The sequence below is a fragment of the Anthonomus grandis genome, chromosome 2, assembly GCF_022605725.1.
Source record: "Anthonomus grandis grandis chromosome 2, icAntGran1.3, whole genome shotgun sequence".
NCBI lineage: Eukaryota > Metazoa > Arthropoda > Insecta > Coleoptera > Curculionidae > Anthonomus > Anthonomus grandis.
The window spans coordinates 22,146,518-22,163,517 of NC_065547.1; the positions used below are offsets into that span (position 1 = coordinate 22,146,518).

At 31.9% G+C, this 17,000-nt stretch overlaps 1 protein-coding gene across 4 annotated transcripts in view; it reads right to left on the reverse strand.

Moving 5' to 3' along the window:
* LOC126748526 (zinc finger protein 26-like) overlaps window positions 1-17,000 on the reverse strand; it is a 111,685-nt gene that overhangs the window by 50,715 nt on the left and 43,970 nt on the right. For all 4 annotated transcript variants that reach the window (XR_007664756.1, XR_007664755.1, XM_050457822.1 and 1 more), the window contains 3 exons: window positions 11,151-11,309; window positions 6,772-6,910; window positions 3,124-3,360 (listed from right to left, as the gene is read on the reverse strand). Coding sequence is in view for 2 of the 4 variants with exons in the window: in XM_050457822.1 (XP_050313779.1) it covers window positions 3,124-3,360; window positions 6,772-6,910; window positions 11,151-11,309 (535 nt within the window). In the remaining 2 variants the exon portion in view is untranslated. The remainder of the gene's footprint in view (window positions 1-3,123; window positions 3,361-6,771; window positions 6,911-11,150; window positions 11,310-17,000) is intronic.

Below are 17,000 nucleotides of genomic sequence, written 5' to 3' on the forward strand. Positions count from 1 at the left end.
GGTCACCTTTCTAACATATATGGTGGAGTTTCCCATTTAACCACCTTATAAAAAAAAACAAACAGAATGCAGCAATCGCCAATTTTCCATATTTAGCCATGCTGCGTCCTTCAGCTTATGAGATATATGTTTTCTTCTTGTTATGCCAAATATAAGCCTGAGGCAAGACTATTAAGTTGAATTTTTAAATTACTCCAAAGGGCAGCTCTGTGGCTAGCGCTACAGAAAAGAATAGCTGTTGGTTTAGCAGAGTTAATGTTTAAATGTAGCTTTTGAATTTCCGCCAGTAAAAATTTTTCATCAGTATTAATTTTTTGATTGATATGAGCAACATCAGTGGGTTTAAACGAAAAATAAATTTGAGTGTCATCAGCGTAGTTATGGTATTTACAATATTTTATTATTTTTGTAATCTGTGATGTATAAAGTGTATAGAGCAATGGGCCAAGAATACTTTCTGGGGAACGCCAATAATCACATCCAGGGCTTTCAAAATTTTGCCATTTAATGTTACCCTTTGGTTCCGATCAGACAGATAAGAACATATTAAAGAAACGGCCGACTCGCAAAAGCCTAAATAATGTAGAAATTCTAAAAGAATTTTGTAATTTAACAATCAAAATCCTTGGAAAAAATCTAAAAGAACCAACACGGTGGCTAGGTTATTATCCAGAGCATACAAAATATCGTCAGTTACTTGAGTTAGTGCAGTAGTACAGCTGTAAACTTTACGAAAACCAGACTAATATTCTGGTATCAAATTATTAAAATTTAAGTAATTCAGAATTTGTTGTTCGATAACGTTTGAAAGAACAGGAAGAATACTTACAGAACGAAGATTATTAAATTCAGTGGGGTTTTATATTTTATGAAAAGGAATTAGAAAGATGTTAGCCTGAGAGAAGGATGTTCTGCCTGCTTCCATAATTTAGGAAAATATTTTTTTCCAGGCAGACATTTATATTGTGGGTAAGCGGATTAATTATTGCGGGACAACAGATCAAAACAATAGATATATTCAAATTATCCACACCAAATGCTCTAATTTTTATATTTTGTAGTACTTTAGCAACCACGTCCTGAGTAATCAAATTCATTAGGAGAAATTCTGTGTTGTTAAAAAAATTGACAAATTCATCATCAGTTTTATATTCCCATTATTTATGCTGGTAAGAAAGCAATTAACTTTTTCGACGCCTTGTAAGTGCAGAGGGAGCTGAACATTCTATTTTTTAGAAAGATCAATATTTTTTTAATTTACACCAAAATACCATGATCTTTATTATTACAATTTGCAAATTTGAAATTTAAATATGCCCCTTTTCAGCTCTTATTGCACTCGTAGTAACATTTCTAAATTGTTTCCATGTATTCCAAACATCCCGGGATTAGCTTTGTCTAAATTTGTTTAATGCTCTGTTGCGAAATTTCTGCTTTCTTATCTTATATTTGGGGTTATCCATGGGCAGTAAAGTTTGGTTTTATGATTTACTTTAATTAAAGGGGCATGTAGATCGATATTTATAAGTATAGATTGATTTAAAAACTCAATGACGACGAGAACAGATATGGAGAAGTGAAAACAAAATTTGGACGACCCACAGATATTTCACCAGAAATTGAGGACGAGATTAGATCTTTTATAAGTGAAGAATGTGGAGTCAACACGACATGTTTGTCCTACTGATGATTCAAGCCAATAAGATTAACTCAAGATAAACTCGAAGAAGACGCACCCCCAAAAATAAAATTTGCTTGTTAAAAATCGGGAATAACGAGTAAATTATTCGCAAAATAGCAGACATTTTTCGCATGACATTTCATTCATTTTGCGAAGCCATTCAAGAATAAAAAGGCACTCTTGATAATGGATGGGAAATCTTAAGCCAAAGATAACGGAATCATCATGTTGTCGCTACCCACACACACTACCCATATGTTACAATTCTTTAACGTCTTATTTTGTAAACCCATTATTCCTCAAGTTCATATTACAATCAAGCAGCATAAATGGCTTCGTGCGCACCTTGCGCAAAATATTAAGCAATTACCGATATCAGATAAGATAACTGGGAGAAGCATATACGAAAGCTGAATCAGTAGGAAATGCGATAAGCGGATTTGCGAAATACGGCTTTCAGATCAAAATGTGTTTGATGATAGTGATTTCGCTTTGGCTTCCAGTGTGATTATCGAGCCTACAAAAGCGTCAAAGCACAACATAACCTCTTCCTCAACGAAATGTCGCAGAGTGCTTTTACTAACATTAACAACATATCCTAACTGGCCTCCAGATACGTCCGTAGAAGAAAGATTAGAGCCACAATGCTGTAAGCCACCGCTCCAAAAAAGAACATATATTTCTGAAATACCACCTATGCTAATTTTAAAGTGAAAATCGCGCACAGCTGTTCCCGTTCTACAACAATAATAACTAATAGCGCCTACAAGTATACTCTTGAAGAAAAACAACATAATAAAATCGCTCCAAAAACCATTAAAAACATATTTTCTTCTTCAAAGTCGACCTTCAAAGGACATCTGCATCCAAATCTGATAGAGGAAAACGTCTTTTGTCAGAAAAGTCATTAAATCGAAAGTCAGCGAATCGGAATCCAAAAATTGCTTTTGCCTCGTTTTTAAAATCTGGTCCAGGGAAAGAGTGGATTCACTGTATTTCGTACAAGTGGGTACACTTAAAGTGTACCAGTAGCCGCAATACTGAATTCCATGAATGTGTAAACTGCGACTCTATATACCTAATAGTTTATGCTAATGTATTACTAAAGGAATCTCAGAATATATTTAGTTTTGTATTGCATTTGAATAAGTCTAATAAACGTTTTTTCATTAAATAAAGAAATAGACGTGGTCCAATTTAGGGAACTTGCGGTTTAAAATAAGAAAACAGTGTTCTACATTGGACTAATGACTCTATTTTGATTTGAATTTTGCAAACCACAAATTTAAATTTATTTTTGTAGTTTGTAATTTATTTTGTATTTAAAACAAAGTTTCATTTTCCGAGGTTCTTTTTGAGGTGGTCGAATATAGGGACCTTTCCCCTATCTGTTTTCCAATAAAATTAATATACCTACATTACAATAAAATTAAATTTATTACCTTACACGCTTTAAAAACTTCGCCGTGAGTTCTATTGATATGATCAAACGTCGTCCACTTGGAGCAATAGTTTTTCCCACACACTGGACACGAACATTTTGATGTTACTCGATCCTTGTGTGTTAAGTTAACATGATCACGCAGAACTTGCTGGGTATCAAACATCTTTAAACAAATACTACAGCTTAAGCTCAATATTTTTCCATGCAAACCTAGAATATGCATTCTGATTTTTATCTAAAAGAGAAGTTAAAATTGTAAATTTTATGTGTGCTGTACGGGAAGGTAGATGTGGTTAGTCATTTGTAAAAAATTTATTTAGGCTAATTTTCTCTTCATTGACTTTTTCTTTTTGATTTTAAGCCTGCTGAAATATTAAGGCAATCATAAATTAATAAAATAACTAGAGATATAAGGTAATAAATTAACATGAAATTAATGAAGATATTTTGGTCGGATTGACTAGTGTACAGACTAATAGTTATGTTTTAAGGTATTTCCCATATTTTTTTAACTTACTACAAATGTCTGCATTAAATTACCTGCATCAAAATGGTCTAGGGGCAATGAAAAAAGGCCGGTTTATTTTTAGATGAAAAAAATGTTTTTAAGATAAATTGTGTTTATTATTTGTTGAGCATTCCTTTGAACATACATTATCACACGCATCATATTAAGTTACTCTACCTAGCATATATTAAATAAATAGTTCAAGGTGTATTTGGTAAACAGAAAAATGTATTCAGTACGATTTTTGCTGTCAATATAATTAGAATTTGTCATAATTGTTCGTACAACATAGTCAATATGCAAAGGCAACATCTTGATCATAAAACAAAGTTAGGGGACTAGGACACAAGAACTGAGTCAAGATGTGAACATAACGGTAAAAAGTATGGCAAACGGAGAGAAACAACATTCTGAATATCCCGAGAACACGTTTACATAAATCCAAGCATCTGGAACGGTTTAGTTACTGCATTTGAAATATGTGGAATAAAGCTCTGACCGCTGTCAGGGCCCTGATTTGATTAACATATTCCATCATGGTATTACCATTCCAAGGTTCCCTTCTCTTATTAATACATATTGAGTAACATTTCCTAGCATTTAAGTCCATGGCATCCTTAGAGTACCAATCATTAAGTCTTACTAAATCTGATGGAAGCTTGAAGTAGTTATCTGTGAATGAAACTCTACGGAAAAACTTTTCATCATCAGCAAAGGGGAGAAAAGAGCTGTACTAAAAGCACTTCCGAGATATCATTCACGTTAAGGTTGACAACAGAGGCAAGTGAGAGCTCTGTGGAACACCAGACAATACCCGAATCTCATGTGACTCATAACCAAGCACCTTGACAACCTGTGTTTGATTAATTAAGTAAATCTCAAGCCATATAAGAAGAAAGTCGACTGCTTTCATGAGTTCATAAGTTTGTACATTAACAACCCATAATTTACCCTGTCAAATGCCTTGGAGAATGAAACCAAATAGGCAATCCAATAATTAACCCTGAAGAGCAGGTGTAAGGAGCTCACAAACAAATTCTTTAAACATTTTTGGGATGGTACTCAGAATACTTATTGGTCTATAGTTGTTCACTTGTGAGTTGACACCATTTTTTTGGAATTGATGTTATAAAACTTGTTTTTCAGTAACCAGCATTTTCACCAGAGTTCAGGTATAACTTGAAAATAATAAAAAGTGGCCTGGCTATTAAGGAACTGCAACTTTTACGGAAAATTGGTGGAAGGCCATTTGGTCTAGGCTCCTTGTTCACATCCAAGCTGAATAATTTAGTATATATGTCAGAAAATAATATTGATATAGGATACACAAATCAGCAGGAATTATACGCGGGTTTTTGGCTATACATTGCGGAAAAATAATCCGCAAACAAGTCAGCAATGGCCTCCTGCAGAATCTACATTTGGTATATGGGAATTGGCTATTCTGGAGCGAACAAAATTCCAGGAGTTGTTCAAATTAGACCCTAGAAAAAAAATTTGTTTTATAAATATAAGAAGTTGAACCAACTTCTAACTTAATTATAATCATAATTAATCATTATAATTAAGTCATTAGTTAGTTTCTACTTCTTTTTAGAGTAAAGCAAAAAGACCATTGCATATTATAAGTATTTTTTAAGGTTCACTACGCTTTTTATGACTGTGAATAATCACAAAAAAAAATTAAAATTTTAATTCAATTCTTATTTTCCTTCCAATGAAACTAACACTCTTCTGATTTTGCAGCATTTTCATCTTCATTTTCACCTATTTTTTGGAAAATTGAATATTTCATTAAAGACATCACCGGAGGAAATTTGTGAAAAAGTTTCAGTATGCATCATTACATCTCCGGGGTTTTTTAGAAAAAAGTTCTGTTTTAATATGACCAAAAGAAGAAATAATGCCGATATATTTTTTACATATTTTTTAACTCCCTCAATTCATTGACCAGTTCGAAGACCAAATTAAGGTTATTCAAATTAATTCAAATTAAGGACTTAATTTGGATTAACTCAAATTAATTCATTTATTTATAATGAATTGAAACTTTCTAAGGACCCAACTCGAGCAGGAAGGTGGAAAACTGATTTAAGTGTAGGAACACATTTCTTAAACAGGTATGGCATAACTCGATTTGGCAGTGTTAATGCTCGGAACTCAGTTAAGTAATCTCCGAGCATTTTCTGCACAATAGATTTTTATAGAAGTCACAAGAAAATCCCACGGTTTCACTAGAGTTTTTTGCTGGTTCCTTATAGTTGCAATAAATTTTGCATTTAAAACATATTCCATCAATTTTGAGTCAGAAAAGTATGTTGATTTTCTGAATGTGACGAATAAACAGTTCATTATATTCTAAAATATTGAACGGTTATTGTCCTTGTGGTGGCAATCGATTTCCTTACTTGATAACTTCTTATTGGATCTTGAGCAGTGATATCTTTTGGCTTTGGAAAAACGTAATATTAGCACAAAATTTAAAAAATGAGGCATTACGAAACACCAATATAACTGCCAACAAGCTTAGCAGTGAGTTCAAAATGTTCATGGCATTAGTATCAGTGCCCAAACAATATTTTCATACAGCTTCTTCCTTGGTTACATGAAAACAATATTTACGCCAGGCGTCCCATTAGAGCTCCAGCACTATCTTGTTGAAACCGCGTAAGGAGATTAGGATGATCCGAAAAACATCAGAATGCATTTTTTTATCGATGGATCAAGATGGACAGGTACCAAGGCGGAACTGCGATAATTTGGACTGGATCTTCGATAGATTTTTTGGAATAACCAGGTTCCCGTTGAAGGGTTTTTTGATAGCAAACGAATATCAGGATCAAATATTCAAACCTATTGCTGATCCACGCTCTACAAATTTTGGTGAAAATTTTGCACTTATGCACAACAGTTGAGAACAGGCCAAACAGATGCAGAGCTGATATAATATATATATATATATATAATTACAACAATTCTTTAATTTCTATTGGTTTTTCTTAAAATTTTGTAATTTCGAATGTTCGATATTTTAATTCGTTAAAATTATCATACATGATTAGACTAGTTTGCTAACAAGATAGGCCCTAGACCATTTTAATCGGTGAATTTTTAGTATCGATTGTTATAAGCACTTACTTTACTGGTAAGACAATCTCCACAAAACTGGCAAATAAAAGAGTTTTCGTGGTCCTCCAAATGATGCAAAAGGTCCTTTTTATTTCTTAAAATAGATTTACATAGTTTACATTCTAGATAGCTTGATGGATGTTGAAACCTAAAAGATATATTTAGTGTTACCTACTGCAATCAGAAAGCTGTTTTTATGTAAAAAATGGTTTAGGATTTTTTAACAATATCTGTAAAAAACATAGTTAATATTAATAATATCACAGATAATAAATTATTCAATAAAACCAATTATCATAGTTTTCCCGAAAACAAAGTCATGTTATAGATTTTTAATGACAATATAGGGAATTTAAGCAATTACGCGTATATACGAGCCTTGTCTCAGTGAAGTTGGTCTCACGCCCTAAAACATGATATTTCTGAATTTACTTAAGGGTTGATTAAAATGTTATTTCAAATATAATATTTTTGGTTTCTTTAAATGTTTATGCCAAGAGAACAAAACCGACGCAGTTATCTTTAAAGCGTTTTTATTTCGAAACTGTCTTCTTACTCTGCAAAATATGTGATGAAGACAACTTAAATTGAATGGTTCGTTTATATGCTGCGATAAAATAAAGGTAGGCTTTTTAAAATAAATGATAACATTTTACGTTGCTAAGAAGCCGATTTTGAAAATTAAATCAACATTCAATGCATTGGTGTTGTTAATAATAATTAAAAATGGCTCGTGGTAAAGCTGTTTTTGACGAAATAAGACAAGTGATCATTCACTTGCATTTAAAAGGTTAAAATCATGACAGTATTAAAAAATCGGTTATTTTTTATAAAAAAAAGGTATATAGTTCGAAATATTATTAAATTGTACAAAACCATGAGATCTACTGCTCAAAAACTCAATTGGAAGCGGACCGCGTTATTCCAACACCAACTTAAGAGCCTTAAAACGGATTATCAAGGGAAATCGGCCTGCTAATTATAATGAATTGACAATATTGTGGAATCAGGCACCGACAAAAGAGTTTTGAAGAGCTACTTGCCATAGAGCTGCCCAAAAACTGAAGTTTAAAACTTACAAGGTAGACCTAAATTATTTTTATTATTCGTTTTTAATTCAGTATTTTTACGCAAAAGAGAAACCCTTACTGACAAAAATTCAGTCTTCGAACCAGTGGAACTCCATTATTTGGAGTGATGAAGCCAGATTTGAAATATGAGAGGCTAAGTATCATACTATTTTGATTGCTGCAACATCTGATTTCAGGCACGTGGAGCAAACAACTTCATTTATCGATACATGCGACTGCAACATGATGGAAAAAGTTATCGAATTGAAGAACATTTTTTGGCTTTTAGTGATTATCACGGTAAAACTGAAGTAAAGTTGAAGTTATTGCTACTTTGATTTGTAAAACTTTGCAAAAGTATGGCATTTCACGGGATGAATTCCGTGGAAAAGGTTATGACAATTCTGACATTCTGAACATCCAAGAAAATCCATATGTACTTTACGCACCCTGAGGAGCTCACACTATCAATTTAGCAGGAGTCGGTAACGCTGAATGCTGTCCCAATGCAATAACTTTTTTTTTCGAGGAATTCAAAAATATTTTAACATATTTAACAGTAGTACGATAATTTGGGAAATTTTGAAAGAATGTCTAGCACATTTTCTCCGCTGCTTATCGGATACAATCTAGGTTGCTCGGATTGATGCTGTTCAATCATTTGCTAAAAATCTACTGGGACTGAGAAAATCTCTTTCAAAAATGACAGATCCCAACCGTGTCGTAGAAACTACGTGCAATATCGATAACATTATCAAATATATAAATAAATTTGAATATGTCTTGATGTCTTCAATCCACTATGTTAGTTTAATTTTACAAAGAAAAGAAGCAACGATTGATGTTGGGGTGACAAATCTTGAAAGCATCATAGCCGATCTACAATCTTTATGAATGTGTGGATCATGGAATACTGTTATCTAAGCTCGATAAATATGGTTTTAGAGGCGTAGCGTTGCGATGGCTTGAGTCCTATCTATCAAATCGTACTCAGAAGGTTTCAGTGTCTGGGCGTTTGTCTGCTTCTAGATCCCTAAAATGCGGCGTTCCCCAGGGTTCAGTGTTGAGACCACTGTTATTTTTACTGTATGTGGATGACTTGAGTTCATTGAAACTGCAGGGCAAGGTGGTTTAGTTTGCTGATGATACCACCATACTATGGAGCCATAAAAATTCTGACTATATTAAGACTTGTATCCTTGAAGACCTTCAGATTTTATCAGGGTGGTGTGCTTCCAACAGGCTCGTGTTTAATGTAAGAAAGACGTCTATTATGGGGTTTAAGTGCGATGTTCAGGGTCTGATGTTTGACGAAAATTCCCTCTTGCAGAATAAAGAGTGCTGCAAGTTCCTAGGAATTACCATAGATGGTCGCCTTCGGTTTGAAGATCATATTTTACATTTAGCTGGGAAATTATCTTCTGGATGTTTCGCAGTAAGAATGGCAAAACAAGAGCTGGGAGGGGTGGTTGCACGTTCAGTGTACTTTTCACTTATTGAATCTCATATTCGGTATGGCTTGCCTTTTTGGGGTTTAACCAATAAGGGGCTACTTAACATTATCTTTGTTATTCAAAAAAAAGCAGTTAGATACCTGTGTTCTGCTAAGTTAAGAGATTCTTGCAAACCCCTCTTCATTTCTGAAAAAATCCTAACTCTTTTTTCACTCTTTATCTTAGAAACAGCTGCTCTTATTCACAAAATTCCCAAACTACCCTCTGACACTGGCCATTTAACTCGTCGTGTAAATGATGTTCCCCTACCTATTCCTACGTCTTCCCTTACCAAAAACTCATTAATTTACATAAGTAAAAAAATTTACAATCATGTTCCTCTGTGTGTTAGACATATATCGGATGTTAAAAGATTTAAAAGAGAATTAAAGTCGCTTTTATTGGCTAAGGCATATTATAACCTGGATGACTTTTTTAATGATAGGTTTTAACCTTGGACATGTTGGAAAGTTTTCTTTTTTTTCCTTTTTTCTTCTCTAGTTTTGTCAACAAGTTTACCTTTATTTAGTAATTGATTGTTTTATTTAGTTATCTTAATTTAAGTATGTTCAAAAAGTTTTGTCTCCTTGTGTTTAATTTTGTTCATTGTTTTGTCAATTTTTGAAATTGTATTTGTGTTTTGTTTTTTTAGCTTGTAGGATGCTTGTACACAAGATTATTCTTACGTAATATAGCACATTTTCTTTCTTTCTTTCTTTCTTTCTATGTAGCCGAAGAATATCGAATTGCTGCAGAGAGAAGGTTTGCCAGATACTTCGTCAACATTACTAGTAAGTCGGAAGAAAAAACGTAATAATGGAGAACCTGAGACTTTGACGGAAAATATGACCGCCAAAGAAATTGATTTCAAAAGAAACACAAATCTTGTGATCATAGACTCAATTATCTCGAGAATAGAAAATCAATTATTACCATTAAAAACAGAAAAAAACATTTTTCTTTTCTGTGGTTAATCCCTAAAATAAATCGACTGCAGCGTTTGATTTTGCTAAAAAATACCCCGCAGATGTGTCGTACGAAATTTCATTTGAAATATGTGACTTGAAAAGTCTGTACATGGTAAATTTTACTGCAATTGGCTTATGAAATGCCATCAGAGCAAAAACTGAGCAGTCTGTTTCCAAACATTTGCATTGCTTTACGAATATTCTGCACCTTGGCACTACCAGTGGCCAGCGCCGAAAGATCGTTCAGCGTTTTAGCAAGAGAACTCGATTTTAATGATACTATAAATACTTTTGCTTTATCAGCCAAAGCATGGAACACGAAATTCTAAGTTCTATTGATACGATTATTTAATTTGGACATCTGTAAGGCTAACTAAGTGAATATAAAAATTAAATTTCTTTGACTTGCATTGAAATTTTCTAAAATTCATTATTATCAAATCGTAAATTCTATCAGAAACCCTTTAGAAACTCTTTTTCATGGTGATTTCACACTTTTTAACAATTATATGTATCTTTATGAAGGAAAAAAAAGGGAGCATCCAAGATTTTCCCCGTGGTCCTAATATTTTCTTTCTTTACACGGTCCTGCCTGGAAATTATTTATATCTATAAAATACCTTTTTACTTTCATATTTTGAGGTTTGAACTACAGACACCACTGCACAAAGTTTACTTTCGTACAAACCTCTTGATTTATATCACACATTATAACTCAAGAAATTTTTTCAAAGAAAAAATTATTATAATTAATTAATTATATTAATGTTTTTAATGATTTTTCACAGTTTGAAAACAAAAACACTTAAGGAATTTATTGAAGAAATAATAAAAATAATATTATAAATGAAACTTACCTTATATGTCTAATAATTTCACATTTACCAGTAATCTTTTTATTACAGATCTCGCATTCATACTCTGAATGGCATCTGGTATGATGCTTCAAAAGGGTATCTTTATTTTTAAAAATCTTCGAACAAATATTGCACGTCGGAGCTTTTTGATTCCTCAACCTAGTATAACAATTATGATTAGGTAAAATAAAAAACAGCTCGTTTAGGTTAGCTGAATTGAACTATATGAGAAATGTTATTATAGTTGCTTTAATGAAGCCTCATCGTCAAGGAAACATACCCATTTTCTTGCGGAAATGCGTCAATTCCAATATCTCGATTTTAGGATAACTGTAATCCATAGTATAAAAAACATTATTTTGTTTAATATTTTAACTATTTCTCTGAATATACATTGTGTTTCTTATATTGCGATAAAATTCAGAGACGTGTCTTAATTGATGTATAACGAATCCATTTTAGAATAACTCTCAAAGCTCTATTTTAGATCTTTTGAAATTCATTAGTTTATACTTGGGTAGAGAGAACAATAAAGTCGAACAGAACTATAAATTAGGTAGAGCAATTTCATTATACTGGGTGACACAGAAAAAAGGGAACACTTAATAACTTTTTTTTCTTTTCAAAATAAACAAATGATATTTGGTACATCGATAGAATAGTTATAAGAGCATCTTTTAGCATATTCTATTGTTTTCCATCACTTCCGGTTTGACAGGAAATGACACTAACTTTCTTATTTTAAATAGGACACTTGGTATATTATTACGTATTTCGATAAAAAATAATGTTCTGAAAACAATTATACTGTATTTTCTAATCATAAAAAAAGTAATTTTATTTAATTTTAAAATAGGGTGCCATGAATGCGTTGAAAGTTTTAATTTTTAACAAACCAAAATTAATGGTTTGGACATTTTAAATAGGCGTGTAAAAGATTTAAGTCATAAAATGAAATGAAAACTATTTTTCCGTGATTACTTGATGAAAAAATTAAAACTTTCAACGCATTCATGGTACCCTATTTTAAAATTAAAAAAACATTATTTTTACCATGAGTATAAAATTAAAAGAAGCAAATAGAGTATCATTGTTTCCAGAATATTATTTTCTATCGAAATATAATAATAATAGTAATAATATATCAAGTGTCCCATTTAAAATAAGAATTAATTTAAAATTGAACGCTTATAGATTAAGTCACACAACTTTTATACGCTTTAAGTTTCGCTCGATTGCACAAATAAGACTTAAACTACGTTATAGGTTTTGTATAAATCCTATTTTTTTTAATAATATATTTATAACTACAGTCTTAAAAGCTTCCTTAAAATCAAAAAACATCGCTAACACCAGTTTATTATAATCAATTGCTTCGAGGAAATCATCATAAATACCAACAACAACCGAGTCACATGAATCATTCTTTTAAAACCCAGATTGTGTACCTAATATATTATTTTTTGGACAAAACATGCAATTACTCTTTAACACATGTTTCCAGTAATTTTTTATATATAGGAAATGTATTAATTGCTTAAAACTCGTTGTAGAACTTAGCGCTTGGAATTTTAGGAACAGGAACAATCGTTGATTATTTCCACAATTCTGGAAAAACACCATTTTTAAGAGAGGTGTTTTTAATATCAAAAAAACGATCACCGACTGCATATGAAGTATCGCAAGGTACTTGCTACATTACTCCACTTTCACCTCCTAGATTTTTCCGACCTTTTAATATTTTCTTCAATTTTGCAATTGATATTTTTTTATATCGGAAAACACGATATTATAGTTTCCGTCAGCTGGATCAGGGCTTTGTAGTGGGATCCTAAATACCAGTAGGGCATAGTCGCTGGGGAAGCACGCCACTGTCTTCCAGATCGAAGTATTCGATGTATTAAAATGCGGACAGAAAATCCTAAGCTGCGGACACCGCAATACAGTCGTATCAATGTGCTCGGACAGCTGAGCTGCCATTAAGGCTATCACGGCCGTAAAGGTAAGCTCCAAGCTGCTTGTACTAGAGTGCATAAAAGTCCTAAAAAAACTGGTGTAGGTTGGCTGCAGGGTCCAGCTCGTCTGGGTACCTGGCCACGCAGGCCATGCAGGTAACGAGGAAGCGGACTCTCTTGCCAGACTGGGATCTGCGAATGTGCCAATGGGGCCGGAACCCATAATTGGTATCGCCAAATATATCGCGGTCGCGTCAATAAAGAGTCTGCTGGACAAGTGGACCTACCGAAGATGGACTGAGTCCCCTGGTATGAGACAGGCCAAAGCGCACATAAGTGGGCCCTCTGCCTGTCTCACCAAAAATCTATTACGCCTAAAAAGACGCGAAATTCGGTCGATTCAAAAGTCCTTCAGACCAGAGAGCCTTATCGGTTTTTCTAAGGCCATTGGCTTCTGGTAACCCCCGGTGGTGCATGACAGAAACATCAGACCTTTTTGCACAACTGCCTTTGGAAGCCTACTGTTGACAATTTCAATTTCAATAGTTTCCGTCATAAAAAAATCTGGTGTCAAATTTGCTGTTTGAGCCATATTACCAATAATATTTTAAATGCTACTTACAAAGTGTTTACTGAATCTCTCAGCAATGTTTTTTTTTTTATTCCAACACTTTTAGTTTATTTTTCACCTATGTTTTTATTGAATGTAGCTTCTTGCTAAATAAAGATATTATTTATTTATTTATTTATGTCTGCCTCATTGATACCAACTTAATTTTCAAATATTAATTCATCAGATATGGTTTGTTTGTTTCATGGAATAAGTTTTTTTTTAGATACCGAACAGCTCCTTTGAATTTTTACGTGTAAAATTGTTGTTTTTCTGTTCTTATTTTCTTAACAATTATATTTCTTTTAGCCTTGTATTCATTTCAAGTCCTCACATTTTAACTTATCATCTTTAGAAACTTATAATATTAGTGTTTTCTGCACTCGGCTGGGTAAGTGGAATTGAAAGGATCGAGTGGTATTTAATGACAAATATGTTTATCAAAAAACCAAAATAATATTAAAATCGGATTTTCGGAGAATACCCGGCAAATGAGAAGAGATTTTAAAAACTTAAACTGGAATAAAAAATAAATAAACGATGAAAATATTAACATTTAATGTAAAGAGCTAAAAAACAAACAAATGATGAAATAAAAAAGGAAAGATAAGCAAAATTACTTTAAGCAAATATTTATAAATTTAGATAAAGATTCGGAATACGCATACAATAAACAAAAAACGTTATGGAATTTTGTCAATACTAAACTAGGTCGTTCTAAAAATGCTATCACCTTAAACGAACTAGTTAGCTACAATATTTACATCTGACTTTACAAACCGCGACCAGAACAAAATTAATTGGTGCTGTACTACTGATCGGTTTGGAGAAAACAATGTTTTATAGTTATTTAATTTTCTTAATGATAAAGGACTAATGGGTGTTTATTACGCAACTGCTTATTCAGTATTAAATTTATATCTATATACGTATCCAACTAGAAAAAATATAGGCCAACATTTTTATTTACCTAAACCCAAATACGAATTTTACAAAAAAATCTCTACTATTTCTGAATCTGATTCTTTATATTATTATGTTAAAAGAAATTTATAAAAAATTAACCGCAAAACGTTTTAAAAGTGATATCTAACATTTTCCGCACTTTTTCTTTTCTTATTGACGAACCTTACAATGTAAAAATTGGCTGTATAAAGGAAATGAAGAATTTGTATTTGTATCATTTGCTACTATATAATCTATCAATGCTTGACTTCTAGATGTTATCCTGGTTGGTGTTTTAACTATTTATGTAGATCCATATGTATAAATATATCATTATTTTATTACCATAAAAGGTGTTTCTAAGAAAATCAAAATTAAATTCTTGTTCAATCAAAATTAAATCCGTGACTTTGGAATCATTATTTCGTGATGATATTTAACAGAAGGCACAGAGAATTCTAGAGACAATAACCACACATAATTTTGAATGAATTAAACTGTTTTAATGTTATATCTTAAATGAAACCTTATCAAAGCTAAAACTCACTCTGTTTTGTTGTTGTTGGTAGTGACTTTTTTTTAACTTGTATCCATCTATATTTAATTCACGTGGAACTATTTCCGATAAAACATGAGTCTCGCTCAAAAATATGATTTTAGGCTTCCAATCATTAATTAATAAAATAATCGCATTCTAATTATTTAGATGTCCCGACAATTAAAATAAACAATACTTAAGGCAAATAATAAGAGGCAAACAATATTTAAAACTAATTGCTATTTTAAATATTTTATATTTTAAATATTGTACTAAATGTAGTGATTACCTCTAAATTTAGTACAAATTTTGTTATCTTTTCATTCAGAAACCAAATTACACAACATATGTAACATCTTATACCATACTCACTGAAAACCCAACTACAAATTCATCCAATATTCAATTTTACGATTTCAATAAATATTCCATAAGTGGATAAAACGCCATAGAAAACTTATGACTTTAGTTGCGTACTATTATTGTGTTACCACCAGCACTTTATTATCATTCTCAGAGACTAAGACATACGACGCCACTGATGCAACATTTCCACTCGATATCACTGCTTGCTATTTCAGCTTTAAAAAAAGTACATTTTTGAAGTTTTGATATTAAAGATAATACAAAAACAATCCTTTAAATTTGTTACAGAACAATCATTAACCACATTCCTCGTTTAATACAAAATTACTGAAAGACATCTCATTTCTAGTTTTGTTTAAAAAGTAGGCTTTCTAATAATTAAAGTAGTAAATGTCTTTTTTTTATTCAATTTGCACAACTCAATTTTATTCTTTGACATTATTTATTAAGTTAAACTTTATACATTAAACTTTTATAATTTTTCACAACGTTCAATTATTTTAAATTTTAGCATAAGTAAAAAATGCCAGCGCATTATTCAAATCAGAATTATACCGACATAATGTTTTTTTCCTGCTGGAAAACTGGAATCTAATAGAAGGGATCACCAACCTTTCAAATCAAAACCTTTTCAAGAGCGTTTGGATACCTTAAAGAATACATCAAATTGAATGAACAACAAGAAAGATGTCATTTAGATTTTAAAGAAAATATCATGTATTTGTATAACAGCAGTTCACATATGGCAATATATACAAAAACAGAGACTTTCTTTTTATTACCTTATCATCCTTATAATATCCAAAAAGTTCAAAGCTTAGAAAAATTCGAAAGTTCGAAAATTTAATTTTTGAACTATTTTATTCTATTTTAGTGTATTAGGTGGGCCATTTGACATAGGCACCCAAAAACTCAAGAGCCTCACAAAAAGAGAATTAATGACCCTTAGGAGGTTTTTCAAAAATCGATAACAAACTTGTTGTGAGAGCTAAAATATAGAGCAAAATGAGGGACAATTTGTGCAGTTTTTGTGATTTTTTCCATGCTTCTGTTCAGTATTTACTTGAGTAAAGTGTAAATACTTTTTTTGGTTTATCTCAACAATTACACAATAATTTTTATTTAAAGATATTTGGAAGTATGGTCCTAAAACAACCTGTAATTTTTTTTGACTAATAGACATGCATCTACTGAAAACTACTACTACTAAAAACTCCTACTTAAATCTAAAGTAGGTGTTATTATTTGTGAATTTGTTTTTTTTTAAGGATTTTTTTATATATCTGATTTCTGCTATTCCCTGAAGTCTGAAAATGGAAAATGACGCATTACCACAGGAAAAGTTATTATTTACGAAGGCTGACTAATGGCAAATATATATTTTTCTAATAGCTGATGTCAGCTAAACCGTGAAAAACTTCTAATAATTGTTACTC